We start from the raw sequence: 13,058 nt of genomic DNA, 5'->3' as shown, positions 1-13,058 counted from the left end.
GCCTTGAAATATGAACATTACTTTTGGTGAAAAGAGTAACTTTCCTCCTCTTGGTTATAAATTTTCTTAGAAATCAAACAGAAATTTAGATAAAATTACAAGAAAATAGATGACAGATTGGGGCATAAATTCAGATGTAAGCAACTTAAAATTTTAATTAAGTTATTTTTCTTAATGAAAACGTAACTTTCCGTTTCTGGGTTCTTAATTTTCTCTCCATCCAAACAGAAAATTAGAAATTAAAAAGAAAAAGAAAATTATATATCAATGTTCTTACCATTAAGGCCATCAGTTCAGACTGCAATCTATTCAATCAAACATATAAAAATGAACAATTAGAAAATCTCAAAAATCCTAAACAACTTTTAGAAATAAGTAATCAAATCAACTTAAAAGCCAAATTCAAGAACTCAAAGATTCACCTTTGAAAAGTATAGGTTGGTGGTGGTGGAAGAGGATAGATTGGTGGCCCAAAACGTGTGGGTTTGTAAAGGATAGCCTGTGGTGGTCGAAGAGGAGTCGCGAATGACGGTAGCGAGTGGTGGTGGAAGACGATAGCCCGCTATGGTGGAAGAGGAGTCACAAATGACAGTGGTGGAAGAGGAGTTGTGAATGATGGTGTTGAGTTCAATTTCCATTCTAGGGTTTCAATTGGGTTTTGGGAGAGAAATTTTTTATTTAGGAAGAGGAGTTGCGCGGTGCTGGAAGACTGATTTGTAGGTCAATTTTGAGAGATTTCTAATTTAGCGGGAATTGAAATTTTGGGTTTTTTCAAATTTGGGGCTTTTTTTTTTTATTTGAGGGAAGTGATATGGCATTTTGTTGATGTGAGAAGATGGTGTAAACCTATTACTGATGCTCACTACACCATTGGAAAAGGCTTCACTTCTAGCGCATTAAACCTGGACGCACCAGTTTTGCCGGTATTGCATACCAATTCTAGGGCTCTCTCACCGGTAATGTTTGTTAGCACCCAATCATGTGCCGGTGTAACATAATCTTTAAATTTTGGTGATTCCCACGCAAGTTGTTCGACGGGACTACCCTGTAATTAGTACAAGATAATGGTAGAACAAGCAAGCAGGAGGCATGGGCAAACTCCTCAGGTTTTGCTGGGCTGAGAAGTGAGAAGACAAGCCCTTAACATTTACTTGGCCAACACATCTGTATGTTAACAAAGAATCAAGATGTAAAATGTAAATCACTAGTTGACAAATTCTTCAAATATTTTTCCCCTGGAAGGAACTAAATTAATTACTTCAAGAGAAAAATTAATATTGTAAAACATTGCCAATTATAAGCATTCTATACTAATACTCGCATCCAACTTAGGAGTTTCTTATCTTAATGTTCACAATCATCCAATCCCACGTGCGTATTACTTCAATAAATCTGATACACATCCCTTGTTTTTTTTTTTTTTTTGTTTTTTTAAACACAATATTGCTCTAATTACATAACAATAACAATGATTCACTCTAACCTATAATTTTGGAAGAAAACAGACCAAGGGATTAAGAAACTTGTAAGGCTCTGACACGAGCAGTCAATTCTCGGACTTGGCTCCTCAAGCGTTCAGGATTGCAAAAGAAGTCAACAAAAACTCGCCTTTGAAGCCCAACCTCCTGAGAATGATGTTTAATAATCTGCAACAAATGAGTTTCAAAATGATGTTAAAGATACAATGTGGTCGCTGTGAAAAATGAGAAATCCAATGATGAAAGATTGAACTCATAAAATATTACCTCATTTTTCTTACAGTGCTCCAGTGTTACTTCCTCCACTGCAACAGATAGTTTTGCGTTGATCTTTTCCATTTCATCAAGCTCTTTCATTAATGGCTTTGGAAGTTTCAAGAGCACAATATGAATCACATTAGAACACATGATGAACACCAAAAAGGAGAAAAAGGCAGTGTAAACATTTATCAGGGCAGTACATACAATAATAATAGACTACTAAATGGCCTCTAGAAATAATAAGTTCAAGGAAATAGAAGTCTCCTTTTAAATCCTTAAAATGCATTTAACTGAAATACCCATACCATTCTCACTGGACTACCCTTTCAGGATACTATCTCTTCAACACTGTAACCCCAATTGGACTGAGTTGGTGAGGCAGCAAATGCCACAACCAAGAATCCAACAGATTGTGAGACTTGTAAAGTGGATGAGACCAAGCATGTCTCTAACTCATTTCCAACAAACGTCTGACTTTCACAGATTTCCTGATAGATACTAGTGCCAGTTCTAATTCTCTCATATGTCATAAAAAAGACATCTCCACAACTAAAAATTATGACCGATCACAGAAAGCAGTAATACAGGGAACAACATAGAAAAAAGAGTATCAATAACTGCAGTAAAACTAGAAATTTATAAGCGCTGGAATACACATTTAACAAGCAAGAATGAATGTAAAACTTTGATGAAGCCCCTACCCGGGGTGTCAATATTGGTTGTGCAGTTGTTGAAGATGCAAATAATAATTGCTGCAAACTTTGAATAAGAGTGCACCTAACACAGACAGGAAAAAAACAATGAGATGTTAGCAAGACATTAAAATATAACACGAATACATATTATTGCTCAAGATATGACATAGCATCTGTTTTTGAGCTGTCAGAAGGATAGATCAAAGTTATAAATGCTAAAAGAAATTCAATCACAGCAAATAATCTCAAAATCCAGGCTCAGATTTCGGAGTTTGACAACAACTAACACATTTGGCCACTTCTTAATCCAAGAAGCATGAAGCCTTCATTATGAAGTGACAATATAAAATCTAAAACAACAGTGATAGTAGAGTACATCACTCACAGCTCATTGATGCATCTATTTCTATCCCCTGGAAGAGAATTTTCAAGATCAGACTGAAGGGTCATTAAGTCTGAATGAAGAGCAGATATCTGCTGAACAATCCCAGGAGCAGATACATATGTTGACAGCCCACCTTGAGCATCTATGAAAAATAGTAATTGTAAGAAAAAACCAAAATTCCATTATTAATAGAAAATTTTAAAAAACTGCAATAACTGAAAAAACAAGCTATTTTAATGGAAAATTTTCATTACTTGAATGAATACTTAAAAGATCTCTAACACCATGCAGAAAAGTGTCACGATCATCCACTGCGCCTTGCTCTTGTACATCAGAAGCATCTTCAATCAGTGCCAGGCAACGACCCTGTAACATCATTAGGATTTCAAAAAAGAAAAAGGGATAAATAAACAAGGTTTCAGAGCAATACAAAGCAATTAGCAGAAATCAAAACAATGGTATATAAATACAAGTGATATTAATAGTGTAAAGGAAATGGATACATAAGCTAAGTAATTGTCTGGCTTATGTACTGGCTTATGTAGGACAGAGGGAGTAGATTTGCCGAGGGTTAGTTGGGAGCTAGAATAGGCTACAACACTGTATGATAAGAGAGCAAATTCCCAAACGTATAGACCAAATAGAACATCCAACCAATAACATTTCCTTGTCCAACTAGTCCAACTTTGCTAACGAATATAAGGGCATGTAGGACATTTGCTTCTGTGCGTATGGGCTTGCAAATTTGCATTGGGTACATAATATCTTCCCCATAACCCTGCCTATACACAAAAAAACATGATTTGAAGTAATGTACGAGGAATTAACCTGTTGTTAGAAGTCAATTTATTGAAATTAGCATATAGCCAAATACCCATAAGAGGAACCTGGTACTATTAATGCATGTATCTATACTTTCAGAGGTAAGGGCTATAGTTGAAAATTGCCAAGAGAAAAGTGCTCGGCTTGATGGGACATAAATGTACTAATATTCCCCTATGTACCAAAAAATAAACCAAGAGTCAAGAGAAGCAAACATGCACAAATTAAGAGTTTAGTACCACTCGGCCTCTGGTTGCTGATAGGTATCCCTGAAGCTCTGACTCAATAACTTTAAGCAGTGAATATGCTCCAAGCATGGTCTTCTTTTCCAGCAGACAGGCTATTTTTAGGAACTGATGCCTTGCAAGCTGATTGATCAGATGATTTATGAACTGCCAAAAGAAACTGAGAATTTAAATATCCTGGCACATTACTTGCACATAAATCAAAAGACTAGAACTGTATAACACTCTGAAAGTGCTAGCCAAGTAGATGATGATAGCTCTAGGTAATATGAAAACATTGCACTTCTCACTGACGAGAACCCAATCAGTATCAAGCTCCAGGCCAACTATAACTAGGTTCTTTTAGTCTTACCAAAATAGTGGCATACAAGCCATCAGTTCTCAGATTTCTATAACGAGATAAAAAGAAAACGAATGACTATATAAAGTAGTAAACTTACTGCTTTCTGTCTGTTAATATAGAATTCTTGGCGCATGACCTTCAAATCATAATCACCTAAAGTTCATAATTTAGAGCCATATTAACTGTAACAATCACTACCATAGAAATATAGAGACAGATATTTGCTCCATCATAATTCTAAAATAGTAGTGCTACCACACAGTACCTTGTAAAATGTATGTGTCTTGGAGTTGAGCCAGCTCCCAACAAAGATCCGGAATAGCCTGTAACAAGTGCAGAATTATTTTAATAAAAAAAAAAAAAAAAAAAAAATACAACTATAATTCAACCCGAAAAGAACAGATAAATTGACCATAAAGATATTCGATATCTAGTGACAATGTTTCTGATGCGCCATTAAAAACATGTTATCAAGCCAGTATATCAACATTCAATTTTTACTTTATTAATACAGTTTAAAAAAACAGTTACTAAACACATAGGATCACCAATGCTTTTCATCATTGCCTTTCATATCATACACCTAATAACCATAAAACTCAAATTCAGCCAACTTCTTTTTTCTTAAAGATTCCCTACTCTATCTCTTTGATCACACTCTTTAGCCTCTTTCTTTCAAGATTTCTTTTATACATGTTATTCCTCATTCAATATATTTAGAAACAAACCTAGCTACTGAGCTTCAAACCCATTGACTTTTCAAACAGTAAAATGTTGTTATTCTTCTTCAAAATCACAGTAATAAGAAAGGCAAATCTCCAGTGTCCATAAACCTAAAATTTAAATGTATCTGCCCAAGTAGTACAACAGGTATAAGGAACAAACTTAACACATAGCTCACACATTCTTATTTCAACTTATATAAGATAGCTGATGGAAGTGCCAACTAGGAATATATAGCAAAATGCATTCAGCTAAATTTATCCACACCATATTATGGTGGAAACTGGCCAGCTATTCAGTCGCTTAAGCACACAAATCTATCACTGAAAAATAGAACCTTTCAATATAAACTTGTACATACAAACCTCAGATAACAACTTCTCTTCTTTATGATAAAGATTCGAGAGTTCTCCCACCAGTTCAACGTGCTTTCTTCTGCAAATTTATAACCAACACAGAAATATAACATGTAACGGATAAAAGAAATAAAAGCTTTTTACACAATAAAGATAAATTAGAAGAATGGGAAAAAAAAAAAAAAGATTAAACAATTTAACAAGCATTTCAAAGAATGTAATCTTTCTTTTTTCCCAGCATTAACCATGTTTCACACCTATCCCCTACACTCAAAACATATACCTTGTATAATAAGGTTAATATGGAGCACAAAGACATGGAAGCTAATTATATATCTAAGATTTATTAGAAGATAAAAACTCCAGACGTCAAGGGAAATATTCTAGACATGTAACACTCTTACTTGAGCGAATGAAGATCAAGATGAATATGAGCTTCATCTGATGCTACTTGTGATTTCAGTGTCATGAGAACCGCTTGCTGCTTAGCATTCTCAACCTGGGCTTCTACCCACTGTCTTTCACTCGTTCCAAATCTGTCAAAATAATGAAACAACTATAAACCATAAGAAAATAAGCACTCAACAGGAACCCCACAAAGTAGCTGAAAATATCAAGAAATGTATCACGTCCACAACAACCAAAAAAAAAAAAAAAAACCCTTAGAACTGTTTTTCTCATTTTCTTAAAGATAGACTTGCACCTAATTATCAAAATCTAGGACCAAGAACGGAATACAATCAATACAAGAAAACCATATTGGTCAGCAGCCCATCTAGCCTCCTTCCTTTCAAAGTGCTAACTTGAATATTGTAACTAATAACCTTACAACTTTTTCTTGAATTTTACTTATTCATTTATTTTATATATATTTCTCAGTAGTTTCTATAGGGGCAACTTACAAAGAAGTTTCTCCACAAAAGTTAATCACAATAACAATTGTAACAGTTATTCTACCTCCAGGTTCTTTCACAAGAATATGGATGTAAAACAAGATTTCTTGTCAGGATCAGAAGTTAAAAAGTTTCTCCTAAAAAATTAAACCCTACTCTATATACCTTTATAGGATCATGCTTACACCATCAAATAATTGGTGGTGCGGCACTTTGTTAAAAAGAGGCGACAAGAAAAAGGTAAAATTACATACATGGAGCGAAGCCGTTGTAATTCAGATACACGTTGATGATGGGATTTTTCTAAATCTGCTACAATGGAAAAACAAGAAAAACAAATCAATTTTCTGCATGTGTAGTATGTACTAAAAAGGAAGGAAATGTAGTGATGAAAACAAATGATAGTCAATTAAGAATAAGTACAATAGCTTCACTAAAACACAAGTCAAACTTTTCAAACTTTTGTTAGTAATTTGGCCTATATTTTGTTTATCAGCAAGTCTCCTAGCCATAAATGCACATCAATAATGCATAGAATCTATTACAATTCCTACACACCTATAGGTTAGCTTCAAGAACAGAAAAAAAGTTCATTAACTCATTATTATCAGGCTTTTGAACATAAAAAAGAAAAGAAAAAATCTGAGCCAACAAACTATAAGGTTTCTATTACACCACATGAATAACCAAAGAATAAGTTGCCAAAAACAATAATTAAGTTTAACATGTTACTCCATTCATTATTTACATATATCATAGTGAGCTAAAAAGCAAACACATACATCTATACAAGCTTATTTGAAGCAATAGCGAACCATACCTCGTACTAATATATTTGAGACATCGTCAAGACTTACCCACGAACATTTTGATTTTCCTTCCTCGGCAACTAATCGAAATGGACCCTGCTTGCAATCATGTAGCAGACCATAAATCTTACAAAGATACAGTTTCCAAGATAAGGAAAGATAATTCTAACAAGCATCATGGTATATGAAGAATATTCATGAAAACTAAAGGNCTTGCACCTAATTATCAAAATCTAGGACCAAGAACGGAATACAATCAATACAAGAAAACCATATTGGTCAGCAGCCCATCTAGCCTCCTTCCTTTCAAAGTGCTAACTTGAATATTGTAACTAATAACCTTACAACTTTTTCTTGAATTTTACTTATTCATTTATTTTATATATATTTCTCAGTAGTTTCTATAGGGGCAACTTACAAAGAAGTTTCTCCACAAAAGTTAATCACAATAACAATTGTAACAGTTATTCTACCTCCAGGTTCTTTCACAAGAATATGGATGTAAAACAAGATTTCTTGTCAGGATCAGAAGTTAAAAAGTTTCTCCTAAAAAATTAAACCCTACTCTATATACCTTTATAGGATCATGCTTACACCATCAAATAATTGGTGGTGCGGCACTTTGTTAAAAAGAGGCGACAAGAAAAAGGTAAAATTACATACATGGAGCGAAGCCGTTGTAATTCAGATACACGTTGATGATGGGATTTTTCTAAATCTGCTACAATGGAAAAACAAGAAAAACAAATCAATTTTCTGCATGTGTAGTATGTACTAAAAAGGAAGGAAATGTAGTGATGAAAACAAATGATAGTCAATTAAGAATAAGTACAATAGCTTCACTAAAACACAAGTCAAACTTTTCAAACTTTTGTTAGTAATTTGGCCTATATTTTGTTTATCAGCAAGTCTCCTAGCCATAAATGCACATCAATAATGCATAGAATCTATTACAATTCCTACACACCTATAGGTTAGCTTCAAGAACAGAAAAAAAGTTCATTAACTCATTATTATCAGGCTTTTAAACATAAAAAAGAAAAGAAAAAATCTGAGCCAACAAACTATAAGGTTTCTATTACACCACATGAATAACCAAAGAATAAGTTGCCAAAAACAATAATTAAGTTAAACATGTTACTCCATTCATTATTTATATATATCATAGTGAGCTAAAAAGCAAACACATACATCTATACAAGCTTATTTGAAGCAATAGCGAACCATACCTCGTACTAATATATTTGAGACATCGTCAAGACTTACCCACGAACATTTTGATTTTCCTTCCTCGGCAACTAATCGAAATGGACCCTGCTTGCAATCATGTAGCAGACCATAAATCTTACAAAGATACAGTTTCCAAGATAAGGAAAGATAATTCTAACAAGCATCATGGTATATGAAGAATATTCATGAAAACTAAAGGATGCGTTTGTTTAGTTATTTGGAGTAGTATTTTTGAAATATTATTGTTAGGTAGAATTGTGTGGTTATTATGAGTTAGGATTTAAAAATTAAAAATAGTTGAATAATTTAGGATAGCATTTTGAGAATAGGGAAACAAATATGCATTTTGATTTTGAATAGGAATAGGATAGGGAAACAAACGCATCCAAAAACTTTATTAACTACATATATTCTTTACTTAGTCACCAAACTAGGAAATAAAAAAATAATAATTCATAAGCTATCACAGGAAATATGCAGAAAAAGTACTATCAAGATCCCACTATCCTATGATGAGAAAAATACTCGGTTTATTAATCCTCTCAAAATAAAATATACTACCATTTCAGGGTCTGAAAGGAAGTTCCAATCCATCAATATACGGGAAAAGAAAAAGGATCACTGTGTCCTGATTATGGCAAAGGACCATTAGGATACTTGCAGTGCAGCACATAAAGTGAAACTTAATGTCAAAAAGTTGCCAAACTATTTTATAGGATCTAAGCAAATGAAACAACATGAAACAGAATTGCTCAGTCAAATCCCTCAGAACTGAATTTCAGCATGGACCAGCAGTTACAGAATCAGTTATAAGACCCAAACTTCTAAGAAAGCAGAGGTCAAAGAAAAGGTTCAAAATGGCTGGAAAGCAGAAGAATGTATTTAGAATGGAAAAAAACTTTTTCTAAATCAGTTGCTATAGATTACTATTTTATGCTGCCAAACATCTTTGTAAATCCATTTAAGCAATGACAATTTTTGGTGCGGTTGCAAACAGATAGGAAACACTTATTCAACAAAAGCACGAGAAACAATTTGTTTTTCCAAACATGTAGGAGGTTAGGGCTTAAAATGAATGCACAACATTTTTTAAGCCATGATCCTGAAGCTAGGATAGGCTGAGCAAATTAAAAAGAGAGGAGTTATCATACATAGCAAAGGAAAGCATCTCAATATCAGCTCTGTATATACCTACCGTGTCCAGTTGTTTAGAAAACCACTGATTTAGCTCCTTTATACAAGCTGAATCTCCCAGCAAGTATGGATGAAAGTCAGAGTAAGCTAAGTAGATGCCATCCTCTGCACATATAAATAAAAATGAAAGCTCATCAAAAGAATAAAGGGAAAATTAGTTGAAAGATAGTACATAGTTTTATAGTTAAATATAGGTTCAGTACAAACATTAATCAATCACCGAAAGATGTAGATTGTAGAACATTCTAGAAAAAGGAGTCAACTCAAAGAATTAGGTCCAGTTGGAAGCTCCTATATTTAGGGACGCACTTTATTTTAAGATTCAAAAACCTCAATGAAAACACAACTTATGATATTAACTTTTAAACAAAGGATGCATGCCACTTTTAAATAATACTGACCGTAATTGGAAGTTTTGCCTTGAAAAATATATATAAGAAATAGATCACTCTTATAGATTTAGGTTGATCAGGCTCCGGCGCCTAAAACAATCCCCAATATGCAACTTAAGTTATTTATGTTAATCATCCTTACAGAAACGATACACTGCTTTTTTTTTTTTTTCTAAGAATCAGCGTCAAAGTTTATGCCTTTTTATGATTTCATTACTAAAATTCTACAATAGCCAACAACTGAAAAAGTACAAGAATGAAAAGGATTATAATTACCATCCCCAGAATGATAATGAGCCAACTCTTGTGCGGTAGAAGCTATCCTTCCCAGAACTGCATTCATCTAAATTACAATAGATGTATTTGGTAGAAATTTCAAAATGTTCAAGCCGGAAAAAAATTGTTATATACATTTACCTATGGAAAGAAAATTATGCATCAAAACTAAGATACCAAGGTAGAAACTGACTTCCAACCACAGTGAAGAAAAGGAAACAGAAGAAAATTGGTTAAGCAGGAGAAAGAAAGAAAGCAGAAATCGGGAAATAACTTCATATTCATACCAACATGCTACGCGAATACACAACAATAGTGCATAAGAATTGATTGTATGCATGTAAAGAGACCATGAATACTATAATAGCTGTATAAAGCATAAGTAGGCGCAAGCCAAATGAAGAGCATTAGCATTATGTTATAAGGCTAGTAAAATCAAAGAAATCTAAAAAAAATGACCAAACACTTTTCCATGTACTTCTTTAATGGGCACAAACTGTGCATTTCATGTAGCTTATAATTACCTCAAATACAACATTTACAAAATTAAACGTATACAAATGATTTTTTTCCAAATGGATATATGCATAAACCATAGTCTAGTAATTTGCTTTCCAGCATTGTCAAAGAAATAAGCAAAACCCTTTGACTTCAGGCTTGATTAGATTTCAACAAATTAAGAAGCTACTTCCATTTTATGAACCTTCAAAGTAAAAAAGCCTTTTCCTTCTCCATTACCTGTAAATTTCTAGCCGAAAGACTGTCATCTAAGGTTGTAAGGTGCCCATTGACAGTAGAGGTTGCGGCAACTCTTGCTCGTCTCCCCTGTATCAAAGCCGAAGAATGGGAAGTGAGCATGTCGAACTGGGACTGCAGATGCCTAAGCTGTTTCTGCAACTCGGCAGCTTCAGCTTTATATGCGAGAGTCACTTCCCTAATCCATCAAAATCAGTAAGAATGTCATCTTCAACGAAATATCCGGGAAGGAATAACAACCTTCCTAATTAACAAAACTAAAAACTAATTATTAAATAGAGTTCAATATCATTGATCCAACCTACTTTATATCTTTCAATCCTTCTTCGGCCCCAAACACAGCCTCCTGGTTGTCTCTCCGGGAAGAAAAGGCTGAAATGCTATCATAAGCAAACTCCAGGTCTTCCCCCTGTTAATAATAATTTGAACAATAACCTTAATTTTGTTTTCTAGAAAAAAAAAAATACCAAGACAAAAAAAAATAAAAAATAAAAAATAAAAATATTACTTCCAGTAGCTTTCCTTCTTGCAGAAATTGATCACACCTAACACGTAAAAAATTAAAAAGAATAATAATAATTATAAAAAAGATAAAAATTAAGTTGCATTAAATATGGAATTGAAAATTAAAAGTTAAAGAAATAGTAGAAGGAAAAAGATTTTAACTGAGAGAGGTCGGAGAGGGAGAGAACGTTGGAAGGACGAAGAGAAGAGCAGATCCAATCGAGAATAGGTTGTGCGTCATCGTATTGAAAGGGCCACTCGAAACTGTCAGGGTCCAATGTATCTGCGCCTTCGTAACCTAATTCACTCAACAATGCACACAGTTTACTCCCACTCATTTTTGCTTTGATCAGATCTTCATTTCAATTTCAATTTCAATTTAGTTTTCGTTTTCGGGTTTTGGCGCCGGCCTGCAATTTCAGCATGGTCTTTATAGGAATCAATCTTTTCATTTGTCTTTGTTATACGTGCTTGGCCTAATTGTACCTTTGTCAACACACTTGTCCTTACTTTTAGTTTAATTTACTCAAGAGTTAATGAAATTTATCCTTCAAGCTATGATAAAATAATAAAACTCGCCATGAGATTTAGGCGTTAGAATAAGAGATAGATAGATTGGTAATTTGATAATATTTACTAACTTTATAAATTTTAATGTTTTGTTAACGATTCATTAATGATAAGGAGATTTTTGTTATTATAGAATTTTCAAAATGATTTTTTTATTATATTATACTCTATTAAGTAATTTTATTATTTTGATTTTTGAATGCATTAATTGTTTTTAAGAAAAACATCAAATATCTCCCCACTCCAGTATTGAAAACCACAAAAACAAAAAATTTATTTGAATACGAATTCATTTTCAATTGTTAAAACACTATCTGAATATAAAATAAATAAATAAAAAAACAGATTAGTTATCATTTTTCATGAAAAATATAAAATATATGTTTATTTTAAATTTTCCCTATAAGATTGTTCAGTATTAAACTCATTGGCTTTATATACTTTCAAAATAAAATGGATGAATTTAATTCTAAGTGAACTCACAGAGGGAGAGATAAAATAACCTTATGAAATATTACAATAAATTAGAGAATAAAAATATTAAAAAAATTATATTTCAGGTTTGTTGTATTTTGTTGATGCTGGGTTTTGCACCAACGAAACGCACGTGTAAAATGGTGCAGAGAGTCCTGAAATCGCACGTGAAATTAATGGATGAGGGATACTAAATGTAATAAAGACAATTTTTAAAGTGGTTTGGATGCTAAAGTAGTAAGTCCTACGTCCACTGATGCTTATATTGATGATAGGAGTCAGGTCGCTATTAGCTGACTGACGTTACAATGATATTGCAAGATATTGATTGCTGAGAAAAGAGAGAAAGAGTAATTAATCGAGTGAAAAAGGTGCGAATCCCTTTAATGAGAGATAAATTCCTAATTTATAGTCAGATGCATTGAGGCAATCATCACTAAATCTGCGAGTTAGTGGGATTATCCCTGCAAATCCTTCTTTATGTCACATTGCCCACCTTCCAGAGTGATATGCGCGATTTAGAGCAGGGATTGGACACGTGGGAGCGCCACAGCCTCCTGACTAGCCTGACGCGCGCCCACTACCCTGACAGACGTAGACGGTGCCTGTTCCAATGGTTTGACTTTTGTGGGCTAAAGGGTCTTGACGTCAG

The 13,058-nt window shown here is 33.5% G+C and overlaps 1 protein-coding gene across 2 annotated transcripts; it reads right to left on the bottom strand.

The window, feature by feature from the left end:
* Positions 1-1,219: 1,219 nt before the first annotated feature.
* LOC116146504 (AUGMIN subunit 3-like) lies at positions 1,220-11,745 on the bottom strand. 2 transcript variants are annotated; one of them, XM_031431919.1, is made up of 18 exons: positions 11,525-11,745; positions 11,367-11,403; positions 11,164-11,267; positions 10,841-11,036; positions 10,103-10,169; positions 9,436-9,539; positions 8,240-8,324; positions 7,674-7,731; positions 5,713-5,844; positions 5,318-5,387; positions 4,495-4,552; positions 4,327-4,382; positions 3,881-4,033; positions 3,074-3,185; positions 2,820-2,961; positions 2,441-2,516; positions 1,746-1,841; positions 1,220-1,646 (listed from the first exon to the last, which is right to left on the bottom strand). In XM_031431919.1, exons 1-18 carry the CDS (start codon positions 11,698-11,700, stop codon positions 1,515-1,517), a joined length of 1,854 nt encoding a protein of 617 aa, XP_031287779.1. In that variant the 5' UTR covers positions 11,701-11,745; the 3' UTR covers positions 1,220-1,514. The 2 variants fall into 2 exon arrangements, with proteins under 2 accessions (XP_031287779.1, XP_031287780.1); XM_031431920.1 differs by having other exon boundaries at positions 7,674-7,728.
* Positions 11,746-13,058: the final 1,313 nt, after the last annotated feature.

This window comes from Pistacia vera, unplaced genomic scaffold, assembly GCF_008641045.1.
Source record: "Pistacia vera cultivar Batoury unplaced genomic scaffold, PisVer_v2 Contig478, whole genome shotgun sequence".
Classification (NCBI taxonomy): domain Eukaryota; kingdom Viridiplantae; phylum Streptophyta; class Magnoliopsida; order Sapindales; family Anacardiaceae; genus Pistacia; species Pistacia vera.
Note: the sequence above shows the minus strand (reverse complement) of the source record. Positions and strands in the feature narration are given on the sequence as shown.